This window comes from Molothrus ater, chromosome 9 (genome assembly GCF_012460135.2).
Source record: "Molothrus ater isolate BHLD 08-10-18 breed brown headed cowbird chromosome 9, BPBGC_Mater_1.1, whole genome shotgun sequence".
NCBI lineage: Eukaryota > Metazoa > Chordata > Aves > Passeriformes > Icteridae > Molothrus > Molothrus ater.
The window spans coordinates 15,474,908-15,489,883 of NC_050486.2; the positions used below are offsets into that span (position 1 = coordinate 15,474,908).

The following is a 14,976-nucleotide window of genomic DNA, read 5'->3' on the forward strand; positions in this document are numbered from 1 at the left end:
AAACAGCTTGCCTGGAGAGGGTGGAATTTCCATTGCTGTCTAACCCATTCTAATATTGACCAACGTCTGGCAGTAATGAGTTAGGGAACCTTATTTCTGCACGAGGCAGGGCAGCAGGCTTAAAGCCATCCTGAGGTACCTTCTAGTCCTGCCCAGACTGATGATTTGCTGTCTAAATCAAAGTGTGCTGGGATCACACATTAGAAACACGTTGACATGGCTCTGCCATGCAGCTAATGATGAGACTGCCTCTGCCTCTTGAATCTTTCTACATGACGTAATTTTTGCATGATTTGTGTTTTTCACAATCGTTCAGGCATTTTACCTCTCTTAACGAATCCACAGCTTATAGACAGGAAATGCTTAGCCTCCCTCCTTGCTCTGGACTGAAAAGCAGTGCCACGGTCCATGATGGTTTGAGGCCAGCTGCTGCACAGAAAACAATCCCATCACACTGGTGACAGCTGCCCAGATGATCTTCCCTCAGCCCAGTGCCACTGTGCCCATGGCTCTGCTCCCCTCAGCCCACTGTGCCCTGTGGCCCTGCTATCAATACTGAGATCCCTCAGCAAATCTGAGACTTCTGTTTTCATGTTTAGCACCCTCCCAGGGTTCCAACCCAAAGGCTCAACAGAAGCCCCATTTGTCGTGTTCACAATAAGCTGCAGCAGTTACATGTGGGACTGTCAGGTTTCCTGCTCAACCCCCTGTCTTGAGAACTGAGAAGTCTGACAGCCAGATCCTGTAAGAAATGAGAATGACAGTCAACACCACAGCTATGGAAGCACCTGCTCTGTTCAACCTGACTTTAAGTAAAGGAATCACGATCTAATCCACTGCCTTCATGTAACCATACACCACTGATTTCTCTGCACATCCATGGAAATACAATATAAAGCTATTTCTCTAAGATTTTCATTAAAAATGCAGTCCACAAAGCAGAACCCCCATACTCAGACACAAGATGTACAGTGGCTGGGCATCCTGCTTTGCTACCAGAGAGGGCAGCTCAGGACTGCAAAGCCATTATGTAGCAGCAGAGAGCCTTTCACGAGTGTCAGCATCTTCCCTTACACCAAGAGGCTTGATGCCTGCCCAGAAATGCCATTGTTCAGTTTGCATCATTGGAAGCCGTTTCCAAAAGGTCGATTTATTGGAAAACTAAAGGATCTTCACCAAAATGAGTTACAGTGGCAGAAGCAAACAGAATAGGCAACTTCCTACTTCCTCTCATTTGAACAAACACAGGTTTTTCTTCCAGGGCCATACATGTGTTCTGCAGAATTTGGTTAGCCAAATAAAAACATTTAGGCAGGTCATTGAGATTGTGTACATGAAAAAAATCTGAAGTACTGCATTCTAGATAGAAACATACCTACAGGATTTACTGTGAGCAGCAACTTCTACCTCTTCATACTTCTTAGAGTACAGGCACCACAGAACAAGTTCAGCATGAGGTACTTGAAATCAGGGAGTTTACTATGCAAACACACTTTTCACCCATTAAAAAAATAGATTAGAGGAAGATATAAACATCTTATTTATTAAATCAAATAGAAATGCAAAATATATTTCACATGCCTTACATGGAAAAGAGATGAACTTCCAAGACTTTAAAGCAAAACTGTGTCAGTTGACACGCAGGAAACAGGAACATTATAAACAGTCACAAAGAGGAGGAAGGACTGGGGGGAGGTGACATGGGGGTGCTGGGAAGGTCCTCCCCACTCTGACAAAGATCTCTTAAAAACAAGAACGGAGCTTATGCTAAGCAAGCATTAGAAGTATGTTAATTTTAACATACATTTATTTTGGAGAAAATTGTCTAAAGACATACAGTTGGCTACTAACTAGTCAAAACAGTGGTCTAAGTTATGTATACCATACTCATTAAGTGGACATGGGTTTAATTTTTGAGTATAACATAGTCATATGAATTAGACATGGGTTTAGTTTTTGAACATCAGTAGGGCCAGCAGGAGAATCAGAAACACCAAAAACACCTTTTAAAAACTAGATAAATACACAGCCACCTTCTGTGCGACTCTGCTATTAAAAAAGGGGAAAAAGGATTAAAAATATAACTATTTTTCTAAGTATTTTAATCATTTTGTCATCCTCCAACTCTTCCTCCCTCCTACACACAATTTCATGGAAACTGAAATGACACTCAACAGCAAATACAAAGCATACACCAATAGTATAGTCCACAGTTTTTCTAGAGTCAATAGTCCAGCAATTTTAAAGTGATCTATGTGCAAAAAATAAACAAATGAAAGAGTTTCTTAAAAAAAGAAAAGTCCGCTGCAGCCTTACCTTCTAAAAAAAAGAATCTGAGGATTTGCACTAAGTTTCCCAGTGGAGAACAGATCAGTAACTCCAAGTACTCTGCCTAACCTGTGACTTGGTATTGCAAAACTGTCAACATCCCAAGTTTACTACCCGCTGGCAAGTGGAAAAGAGACTGTATCCCCATGAGAAATAGGAAAACCACTATTCATAAACTGGTCCTCTGAGATACATAAATATGTGGTGCAGGTATGTATTCAGAGACTGCTACCTACAGCTGAGAACAGTCCTCTCAGCATGACTAACAGTAAATTATTAACAATAAAATATGCAAAACTTCTAAGAGCAGTATTTGAAATGTTCCTGCCTGCTCAATGCCTCTAGGCCTAAACTATCTGCTCGTTAATAGTGGTGTAAGTCAGGGCAGCTCTGGTGAAGTTACAGTGGAAATCACTGTGCATGAGGATTTCTGTGTGAGAAGAACAGTCCCTTTAACTACAGACTAGTTCAGTCCTGACCACACTACAATAGGGAATTGTGTTTAAACCATGAGTAATCATGCAGTCATCTCTCAGCATAGTACTTCTTTTCTGCACACGTGGAATGTAAATGACTGAGATTTACGACTGATGATTTTGCAGATTTAATGGATTATATTTCTCTAATGGTTCTGGCAATGCAAACTCAGTTAAAAAGACACCACCAAAAAAGCCAAAAAAAAAAAAAACAAACCCAAAACAACCAAACAAAACCAACAAAAACCAAACCCAAGCTCACTGCTGTCTGCTTTTTTCTTTATTGGATGACTTATCTGGCACACAGTTAGGATTTCTAACAGTGAGTAAGTCTTCAAAGACATCAGATTAGTTGGGCTGGGTATGGTAAAGTCCAGGTGCAGAAGACACCACAATAGATGGTAAAGCTTAATCACGGTTCAGTGAAAAAGCCAATCTTATGTCTGTTATTAGTCTGGTAAATGGAGATGACGCCCCACATCCTAAGCCAGGGCGGTTAAACAGACCAATCACCAACTCATAAAACGCCTTGAGTTTTCCAGATAAAAAACCTCAGAAGAGCAAAACATGAGCAGTAAAGTCACTTGGTGTTTAATGGCTTTCAAAGTCATCTTCCAAAAGAGCACGAACGTCAAAACTATCTCCAACTTGAAAGCCATGTGGCAATATTCTGCCTTTTGCCACCCACTGCTGCATGGGACAGAGGAGCATTGTGGAGGCTGAGGGGCAGACCAGCTGCAGGAAGGTGACCAGCCTTTGCCAGGGTGAAGGACTAGCACACCAGACCACAGAAGGAATCTTACCCAAAAACATGAAGCCTTGAGAATGAAGGCAAACACATTTGGACTGATGCAAAACACTGAAGTACTGCAGAGTGTCCAGAGAAGGGCAGTGGAGCTGGTGAAGGGTCAGGAACACAAGTCCTGATAGGACTGGGTGAGGGAGCCGGGGGTCTTGAGCCCAGAGAAAATGACGCTCAGGAGGGACCCTTATCACTCCCTATGACTACCTGAAAGGATGGTGTAGTGAGGTGGAGGCCAGTCTTTTCTCCCAGGTAACAAACAGTAGCACAAAAAGACAAAAGTTGTGCTAAGATAGATCATTAGGAAAATTTTTTTCACTGAAAGAGTGGTCAAACATTGGAATAGGCTGCCCAGGGAAGTGATGGAATCATCATCCCCAGAAGCATTCAACAAAAGCGCACACATGGTGATTAGGGACATGGAGGACCTGACAGTGTTAGGTTAATGGTTGGACTCGATGATCTTACAGGTCTTTGCCAACCTAAATGATTCTATGAAACCAATGAAACCACATACCTTAATGCAGGAAAATGGTGGTTCTGGTGCAGTTCAAATCACAGCCAAACTGGTTTTATTTGCCAAGGGCAGGTAAACACTAACAACACAATTCAACCTGTGTTTCAAGTGCTGTTAGGCCCATACCACATACAACATTTAGCCTTGGTTTGTCTCCCCATAATGCACTAAAGTAAAACCAGACCTTAAGGAATAACTTGCATAGTAAGAAAAGGTCATCAATTTAATCATTTACTTTAAGCAGGCAAGCAAATTTGTAAACATTCAAAAGCGGCAGCATCCAAGTTACAAACAATTTAAGGAAAAAAGAATTGAGATTATTAAGGTTCTTTATCCTCTCAAAAATTTTGGAAATGAACTTTTAAAACACTGCAAACATTGAACACTCAGTTGCACTTCTAAACCTGCTAGTAATTCTGCCTTCCAAGGAATTCAGCTTTCTAAAACACATGATCTCACAGTTGCCATACTTTTTATCATTTGCCATTTGGAAGTCAGCTACCAGAGCATTTCACCTCAGTCTAAATCCCATTAGCAAAGGGAATGCCCGTGTCTTGATTCAACACCTCTTTAACTTCTGAGGGTAAAGTGTCAAAGAGGTGATCTTCCACTACAAGCCCACTTTTCCTGAGAAGCTGACACTGCCCCAGTGTAGCTGGCAGACGGTCCAAGCAGTTTCCCTTCAGTTCCAGGTAAGTCAGCTGCAACAGCTGACTTACTTTATCTGGGATTGAGGTAATGCAGTTTTGTCCCAGACTCAAAGTCCTCAATTTAACACATTTAAACAACTGTTTTGGCAAAATGTCGACTTTGTTTCCTGTGATGTGAAAATGCTGAAGATTTTGAAGCAAACCTATTTCCACTGGAATCACCGCAATTGAGTTGTAGCTTACATCCAAACACCGAAGTTTCTGTAAACTGAACACTGCGGCAGGTAAGGTTTCAAGTTTGTTATTGGAGAGATAAAGAGACTCCAAATTCTTTATGTGAGTAATGGATGAAGGAATGCTGACTATTTTATTGTGCCACAGCTTTAAACAAGTCAATCTTTTTAAATGCTGGAAACTGATAATTTCTTCAATTGTGCGTATGCTATTTGACTTTAAATCCAGTTCCTGTAAGTTAGAGAGACTGAAGATGGCATGGGGAATTCTCTCCAGTTCACAGTTCTGCAGTTCCAACTCTGCAACATTTGTCATTTTCTTAAGGCTATTGAGTACCACAAGCTTAGTGCCATCATTATGAATGACTAGTTTTGTCAGATGTGGTGCTACATCTGTGATATTGGGGGGAATTTTGGTCAAATTGCTCTTCACGTGGAGAATTTTAAGGTGTCTCAACTCTCTAAGAGATTCAAGCCCTATCATTTTATTATTTTCAGAGTTCAAGTTGCCTATCAAATACAATTCACGGAGGGTTTTGAGCAAATACACCCACGCAGGAATTTCCGCGACATCTGTGAATTTCACATGAAGGCATCTCAAGTGGTCCCGGAGGAAGCTGAAGGCAGTCTGCTCGACCTTCGCAGGGCAGTGGTACAGATGAAGCTCCTGAAGATTTGTCATCTGGGAAATTTTGGCTGTAATTTTCGCTTCAGGAATCAGCTCCAGTTTCAACACATCCAGATCTGTCAGATCAAACACTGCATCAGGGACCCCTGAGAGCATGAAGAGATGCAGCTCCTGCTTGTCCTGGGCGTTGCGGGAGACGTGCTGCCGAAGCTTTTCGTAAGTCCATTCGTGGTTCAAACTAATCCCGCGCAGTTTGTTCTCGCTTACCTCTGACAAAAAGACACCAAATCGCTTCGAATACAGCTGGTCATACTGATCCACCATGTGCAAGAGAAATGCAAAATCATTTTTGACATCTGGGATATCGCTGAAGCTGCTCTCTTCTCTGACCTTTTCAAAAGAGTATTCTTTTAAAGGTATCCGGAACAGCCAGAAAAGCGTGTAGAGGCAGATAAAACCATAGACACAGATGAGGGAAATGTAGCTGATAAGCAGCTTCTTCAACATATAAGCCATATTGTGTGTACATTCAAACTCTGTGTAGCCAATCAGGTGTTCCACTTTTGGGTAGCAGATGTGTTCAAAACTGATGGTGTTGACAAAGTTTGCAGTATAGCAGAGAATAAATATGAACTTGACAGTCTTGATTACAGTCTGGCCAACGTAGAGCTTGTAAATAAGATCACTGTCTTCCACGTGAGCCCGGAACTTCCGGACTTTCTCAAACAGCGCCTTGGCTTGTTCTCCATCTTTCTTATCTAAAATCGTGACACTGGGAATCTCAATCATCGGCTTGTCAGCTGAAAACTTGAAGCCAGATTTGGTTATCATGGGAGTGCTGGCACTTGGGCTTCCTTCATCACTGCTAGTGGAAACATACTTGGGCAGGGACTGGGCACCAGTTAACCTCTGTTTGTTCTCCTCAGAGTCCTCACATGCCGTTTCAGACAACGCTTTTGTAGTCCAAGGAGACTCAAAGCACTTCCCCAATATAGACACAAAATGCTCAATTTTTGAGCAAGTCTTGGGATACTTGAACCAAAAATTACTACTGACTATTAAAATGATAGTATGGATGAGAACAAGATAGGGAAAATACTTTGAGTACCAAGGAAGAGCCAAATGATAGCACATCTGGTTAATAAATACATACTGCTGAAAATCCAAATTTGTTTTACGGCCTGAGGAATCTTTCTGCTCCTTCTTCAGCTCCTGGTCTGATTCAGTGGGTTGATACTGAGAAGAGGTAGCTCTGCTCAGAAGAATGTTAGGTGTTACAGTAGGGGCAAAGGAAACAGTTCTCATTGACGCTTCTTCTTGATCAGTGGTTGTTTCAACAGTGGTGAAGTCAGCCTTCCCTGCTGTATCAGGCTGCACTCTTGAATTTACAGTAGACGGCAAAACTGGCAAGCAGACCACCTGGTCTTTTGTCAGCTGCATGGTTCCAGCAAAAATGGCAACCATTAACATAACAACAGCAAGATAATCCATAAATACATCCCACCATGGTTTCAAGATACGGTAAGTTGGCTGGATGTCACTGAGCGATGCAACCTCTGCAAGGGTAAACATTCCTACAAGAGAACAAAGACAAAATCACTGTTGTTGACTGGGGACATTAATTTTACCATTTAAAAACAATCCCAGTTTGACATACACAACCTCAGAAGGTTTCACTATGGGGAATCCAAACCTCTCTGCAGCTTTAAGCAACTTGCTTTGGTTTTTGTTTTGACAGAATATGGAGGAATCAACTTATCAGCTTTAAAAAAAAATAAGCTTCCTGCGCAAGCAGGATGTAGTAAAATCATCATTTTGACTGCTGAATGTGTGACTCAAATTTGCCATTTCTATAGAAAAATATCTAGCTTGTGTGCACACATGCAGCTGGGAAGGAGATAGTATGTACACTATCCCCCAGAGTCTGTCTCTCTTTGCTTGGGACACGAACAGCTTAGCAGAGCCCAAGGAGATCAAAGCAGGCAGTAACAAGATGCACTGGATTTATTATTTTTAACTTGTAGCATAACAATTCATACAGACCTGCATCTCACACATTGTAAAGGACAGCATCAGAGGCAACATATATACAGCATGATAATTTAATTATTTCTGGATAACAGACATTTCTACACACAGAACTCAAATACCAGCAATTGCCTATATGGTAAAAGCCATGCACTAGCACCCCTCCTTCCCCACACCAGTACAAGCAGCTCCCACATCTTGGTCTGTGGGAAAGGCCAGCACTTGTCTTTACTACCACAGAGTTCATGATCTAAGCGTCTCCTCCAACACAAGGAGATACCCAGCCCCTGCCCTCTCACACTCCTCCCTGAAGCTTTTACCAGTCTTGCATACCAAGCCTAGGATCTGGTGGAGGCAGCCACAGAGGAAGGACTTTATCTCACTGCAGCACTCACGCTAGTGCTCTTGGCACAGCTGCCAAAACTTAAAAGTTAGGACTGAGTTTCTCAGGGAACTGGCAGAAGGAGCTTCCAGTTCTCCCTTTCTTGGTCAAATACTCCTCCCTCATAAGAAGTTTTTGGTATCTTACAGTCCTCCCAGCTCCACAAGGAACTCCTTCCGGAGAGGCTCCTGAGCCTGCCCCCACACACCTGCCCAGGGCTGCAGCTGCTGTACAAAGTGCTGAAGGACACGAACCAGTAACACCCCCCAGATATCAAAGCCTCACAGTGCCTGACTTGGAAGTCAGCTACAAACTCCCATCTTTAATGTCTCCCACTGCTTCACCTACACCGAGACACAGCATGACTGCTTGCCCTGGAGTTGCCACCTTTGACATTTGAACAATAACAGTGTGCACTTGAACAGCATTAGCCATTTGTGCTAATGTGAACAGATTGATAAAAAGGACCCTCCTAACTCCTAGGGCCCAACTGCCTGTCACCTGCCCAGAACAGGAGAACCACAAAGCAACAGCAGAGGTGACTTTTTCCCCATAATAGATTTTTTTTCTTTCTAGGAAGCTCTCTGGAAGGCATACTCTCCATCTCCAGGCTGTTTTCACTGTGCTCTCACCTACCCTGGCTGCCACAGAAGTTCTCGCCCAGCAGGTGCGTTCAGCAGGAGAGCACCAAGCCAAGGCACACAAGGATGAGTCCTGTGGTGCAGGAGAGCAGGCTGGGAAGGAGGAACCAGCTCACTGCTGGAGCAAACGTGGGCAGCTGCTCCTGCCTGCTCTCTGGGGCTAGCCTTTCTCTCAACTCTGCACCAGCTAATTACGTGGGAAGTTACTTCACTGCGGTTTGGGGCACGGCCTCCAGAATTCCTTTCACAGAAAAAAGGTGATTTTTTTGCTTCTGCCATGAGAACACGTGGATAAAGGATGGAAACCCAGGCACTGCAGACATGACTGCTCCAAACAACCAAAATAATGGAAAAGAAATGACTGAGCATAAAGTGGTTCCAGCTGAAGACTTAGAAAGAACAGCAATAAAAGGAAAAGTTAACAATCATCTCTACCAGACCTCTGTCTTGCACACACAAAATCATTCCCAAAAAGGTTAGGAGGCACAACAGAGCCTGAGTAAAACTCTTTGTGAGGCTGTAGGCAGCATGGTGTAACAGGAGCTTTACACCAAGAAGCACCACATTCAATGTTCTGAACACATCTTTTCTTTCAAGTTACTGATACTCAGAAAAGAGCTCCTGTTTTGGCAGAGATTAGTAGTTATAAAACACAAAAAACTCCTCTGTGGCATTACTAATGCTGTCTCAGAAAGAGACAGACCTTTTTCTAGCTAGCAAAAATCAGTTCCAAGAGCTGAAAACAGATTTGCCTCCTTACATGTCCAAAATGTTTAATGTTCTGAGTCTTAAAAACCAAAATGAAAACTATAAACCTACACACAGTATAAGACACATTCTGACAGGCTGCAAATAAATTTGGTATTTCCTCTCTTAAATCCATCATAACATGTATTGGTGTTTGATTTTACTAAACTAATAACCATAGAAGTTAACTTGTATTGTATTTCTGCACCCACTTAGAAATCAAACAATTAAGAGGCACTTAGAACAACTGGTCTGTACAGTATCGTAATGGGTTTGGATTTTCTTTATTCCTTTTTAATTTAAACTATTCAAAGCTCTTGAAACCTACTGTCTGGAATATTCTTTAGAGTGGGTGGAGAGTATTTTCACTACTAATTTTCAACTCCTTTTAAGAGTGACAAACTGGGCTTTGAGTTTCATTGTACGTTACAGTGATAACACTGTTTGGAAGTAAGGAAAAAAGAAAGAAAAAAGAAACATGCAAATGCCAGTCTGTGTCTGGCAGAACCTGCAACCATAGATGGTCCCCCCTCAAAACCAGTCATGGCAGGCTCTACTCACAACCCCATTGCAGAAAACATCTGTGAGCAGATGGTCAAACTGAAGAACAAAGTCCTGTGCAGCTGAACTGTTAAAATACCTGATTTCTCATGTGAAAACATGCCCTTCTTTCAGCCCTTTTCAGGGCTTACAAGGCACCAAATGGACCTTGAGGGTCAGCAGAACAAGGGGCTTTGACATACCCAAATTCAAAGGAGATCCACACTAGAAAAGTGAGGTTCTTGAATTCCCAATATAGAATGTCAGGACAGACTCCTTTTTGAAATAGCACATTTTTGTTTAGTTTTAATAAGCATAGATTTAAATTCAAAGATATTGCAGTATGATCCTTGAGGCTGCACAGCTACATAAAGACTATAATTTTAACAAATAACCTTTTTTTTCTCCCAAACCCTGTCTCCAGTTCCAGGATAGTACCCTAGGATAGTATCAACTTCTTTCAGCTCCATCTATCACTTCTAGCTATCTACTGGGTGTATTCTTTCTCCTGAAACAAAAATTTTTAGCCTAAATAAATCCAACTGTTTTAAGCAGAGCTGTTTCTTGCTACCTTCTAATACTTTAAGGTAGAAAAACTTGAAGTTCTGAAAGTAGTGCAGTAGTGTGATTTGGAGCTCTAGAATTAAACCTACTTAGTTTATTTTGCAGTTATACAAGTTACAGTGAAACAGGAATATAAAGAGAAAAAAATTAACAATGACAATGGAATTGTCATAGGTCCACAGTAAATCAGCAAGGGTAGCAACTAATTTAATAAATCATTATTCTTAACACATCATTACTCTTAATTATAATAATTTCATTAGTCTTAAATAAAAGCTGTAATAGAAAGAGATCAGAATGTGATTAGCCTAGTGAATTTCTGACACATTTCAGACTATAAATGCTGAAATACAAAATGGACATATTTGGGATATTTCCTAAGAAACTGCTCTAGCTTAAATACAGAAGTTAGCAGAAAAGGAAGCAGCAGATTGGTATGTCACTAATGTTTATTTACATCCTACTTCTTCCTGTACTTACAGATAAAAACTGTCTGTCCTGTAACTCCCTGGTCCTCCTGTCTTAAAAGCATATTTAAAGTTAAAGCAAATTCAAAGTCAGAACAAACAAATAAAAGAGAATTGTAGCACATGATACACTCATTCACTCTCAGGTTCCCAAGACTACGAACAAGTCCACTTTGTTTCAGGAAACAAAAAGATTCTTGAATCCGCCTTGTTACTGCATCTGGTAAAGAATTTCCTAAAAAAACCCTCAACATTTCTAGCTAAAAAGTGCTACCACTAACAAAATTGTTTTCTCCCTTCCCACAGGAAATTAAGGAGAAGAAAAGTTTTCCCATAACTAAAAGGCTTTGCTAGCTTGTTTTTGATCAAGTGACCATAAGTTTAAATTTAAATTTCCACTGTATACTTTGTTGTCTCTTTCCATCAACCATTTCTACTTCTGCAATATCCTATTAAAGCAGACTATTTGACCATAATGTGATAAGGATAGAATACGAGATTCCTGTTAGCCAGGACCCTGCCAGTATCAATTGTTCCATGGACAATCTGCCATCAAAATGATGGCACTATCCTTTTTTTCCTCCCTCCTTTTCCACAGAACCAAGTATAAGGAGCCCCAAGACCCTTGTGAAATAATGCACAAAGACATACAGGAAGGTCTAAAAATCAGGTTAGGCATTCTGAGCACATCCACATCCATACCTGCATTGGTTATTCAGTTTCTGAGATGAGAAGTCTAAAACAAACTGAAGGTTTAACCACCAGTAGGCTTTGGGATCGAGTAATGGAGGGAAAGTGCCCTGCTGAACTAGGTGGGAATATTACAACTATCCATGGCCTGGTTTGCAGCTCCTAATGGGTTGGCTAAGAGGACATTTTATTTCACAAGGGATTATTGTGCTTTACTCTACCTGAGCCTACTCAAGCTACAAAAGCACCTGAAGGTACAACTGTGACTACAGCTCCTCCTCTCAACCATCCTGCAAACAAACCCCCAAAATTCAGCTAAGCACAGATTTGTGCACTGAGTGTCTCTATTGCCTGAAAAGTCCAGGAAACATTTCACAGGAAAACACAACATGGGTGCTTTTATAGTATTTCTCTACTATAGGAAACGTTTTGGTGCTACTTTAGTGATGGAAGGCATTGCAGAACACTAACACCAGGATGGGGCTTATGTTATCACATACTTCCTGATCAGCGCCATTATCTCTAGAAAATCAAAACCCGATGTAATGTAAAAAACTGCATAGAAAAAGACTTCCATTATTTCTTTCTACCAATAAGCATGACAAGAATTTCCACTTACTGTTTCTTCCCTAAACACCTGAGAGCAACCAAATCTACCCATTTGAAATTAATCTGCAAGATCTAGTTTGGATTATTTTTGTATGGCTGCCCTGTAATGGATGATGACTGGATAAGGAAAAGCATTGAACACAATGCTGAAAGGATATTTCCTATAGAGAAAAATATTTCAACTAAGGAAAGAGTTCTACAATAGCTTTTAATTAAATAATAACTCATACACTCACTGTTTGAGAAACAAAAGCAATGAAACAAAATCCCCCACATCTAGCCCATCTCCCCCATCCCACTGCCCAAACTGCATAGCTATAATTTTGGACTTTCTCTTAAAGCAGATATATAATACCTCTCTATATAAGTCTATATATTTATATACATAATATATACATAATCTCTGATATAGTCTGCAAATACATTCTCCAGTTAAGGAAGCATCACCTTTATGAACAACATGAACCTCATTGACAGTCACTTGCAAAACAAAAAATTATCAAAATCTTATTTCTCTTGGATTGCATAAAGAAATATTAGGCTTCAGTAAGTTGGAGACAAAAATAAGATTCTTTACATAATCAATGTCAAATTAGTACCACTTGCAAAAATTAAATCTATAAAAAACACTTTTTTCTTTTTTTAAAATCCTCAAAAATGCTGCCCTTCAAAGCTGGGCTTTTTCAGGTTGTGTAACGCTCTAACCTACTTTTGGATGCTGCTATTTAAGTGTTTACACTGAATCTTCCTTGTTTACCAGTTCTTTGAAGGTCTAGTGCCATACACCACTCCTACACAAATGGTTTTGTAATCATTGTGATATTTAAAAAGCAGTATTAGCAGCCATTATTTCCCTAACAATAAACTGTCAAATCTTACCTCATTCTTGCCTTGCTGCAAATGACTGGAAAAGTCTGTTTAAAGATGACTTTCAAAACAGGAGCCCATTTTTACATTTAGAGTAGTTCCACAAAGCATCCAAAGATTATTAACACAATTAAAGCTCCCAAAATAAACCCAAAACTATTCACCCCAAAATTATTTAAAAACCCCTAAATTAATTATTATTATTGATTATTAATTACCTCTGTATTTGCTGCATGCAAATTCTGTGTCTACAGAGCACAGAAAATGAGTAACTTCTCGCTTTGCCTAGTGCAGTAATCCTGAGCATGCTCTTATAAAAGAGCTGCTTGCACAAAAAGTGCTAGCTTCAGGTTCTATTGACATTTATCCCCAAGCTACAGGGTGCAGATCAGGTGCCCAGTACACTTCTGAAAGCTCAGGGAGACCCAAGCAGCAACACCACTCCATCCTTACTTCTCACAGGTTAGCAGGGTCAGAGACCATGAAGGGCAGCAGAGATGGGAGAAGCAAACAAGACTGGAGAGAGTGGTCCTCTCTGGTAAAGAGATCAGGAGTAGATGTGCTCCAGTTGAAGTCAGTTAACCATGTGTGATTTTACAGTTGCAAAACAAACCACCTAGCAAGGCAACGTGCAAGAAACCAGAAGAGGTGGCTAATGAGACACCAGCAGGGTAAATTCTCAATTTAAGATGCTCTTCATACCTGTAAGCAGCAGTCCATGAATGCACAGGCATTTCAGGGCCACAGCTGCCAGAACAGAAATCATGCAGCAGAGTGGCAAGGACCTGGCACAGAAAGGCAGAGAATACACCTTGGATGTACCCTGCACATGCACTCCCACCCTTACACTGCTGCTGCAGCCCCTCTTATTTATGCAATGCCAATTCATCCTCCTTTTATCTGAGGCAGCACATTCCCTGCGATCAAAGTCACAGAGCCACGGCCTAGTAATCAAATCTGCAACAGCATTTTCTGTTTCACCTAGCCAGGGAGAAACGACAGTGAGCAGACACTTTGTATTTCATTTCACAGAATTCCCAAAACAGCCAGACCAGCAATCTTGAAAAGACACCCAACTTGTGTGTGCAGGAGTCCCAGTTTAACACCAAGCACTTTTACTCAAGTGCAGACACAACTGAAGCACGTTTAACCTGCACTGGCATGGATGTACAATGCAATCGTAAGTTACACCACACAAACTAACAGCTGCTTGCTCTCAACTGTAAATATTTAATCCTTTAGTCATTTCTAAATCTGCTGTTCCCCTATCTTTTAGGCTGTGAGGTTCCTGCAGTGTTTTCATGACCACTATCAGAAGCAGAAGAACACAGAGCAAACATCTGGCACTTCTACTAACCAGAGCACTTTGGGAATTTATCAAGTTGCAAAAGCAAGCTGCACCAAAATAAAAGCACATCTGGTAACTCTAGTCCCTAGAGGCTGCTTTTTATCACTAAAACCAACCTAGCAATACAATTAAAAATAAATTTAAAGGATTGGGACAGAAAAAAAGTAAAAAATGTAACAAACTTTTATTTCCTTTTTAGTTTAGAAATCTGAAAAATAGAACAGTTAAAAATGGTTTACATCCAAGTTATTCAAATTTCCTTTTACATAAATAAGTCCACATGGCTACAAAGCTTGTAACATGAAATTGCTTTATCTCAGATAGAGACAGCACTCAAACTCATGCAATTCCTCTGAAAAATACTCTTCTCTGATGCACAGCCACACACACTGCCAGTCTGTCCGTCTCCTCCTTCCAAACTCACTTGGAACTAGGGCAGCTTCAAAGTGGTAAGAAATT

General features: G+C 40.9%; 1 protein-coding gene across 2 annotated transcripts in view; it reads right to left on the bottom strand.

The window, feature by feature from the left end:
- Window positions 1-1,516: 1,516 nt before the first annotated feature.
- LRRC8D (leucine rich repeat containing 8 VRAC subunit D) overlaps window positions 1,517-14,976 on the bottom strand; it is a 51,347-nt gene continuing 37,887 nt past the window's right edge. For both annotated transcript variants that reach the window (XM_036387889.2, XM_036387888.2), the window contains one exon: window positions 1,517-7,208. In XM_036387889.2, the coding sequence (XP_036243782.1) occupies window positions 4,645-7,206 (2,562 nt within the window). In that variant the 5' untranslated portion in view covers window positions 7,207-7,208 and the 3' untranslated portion in view covers window positions 1,517-4,644. The remainder of the gene's footprint in view (window positions 7,209-14,976) is intronic.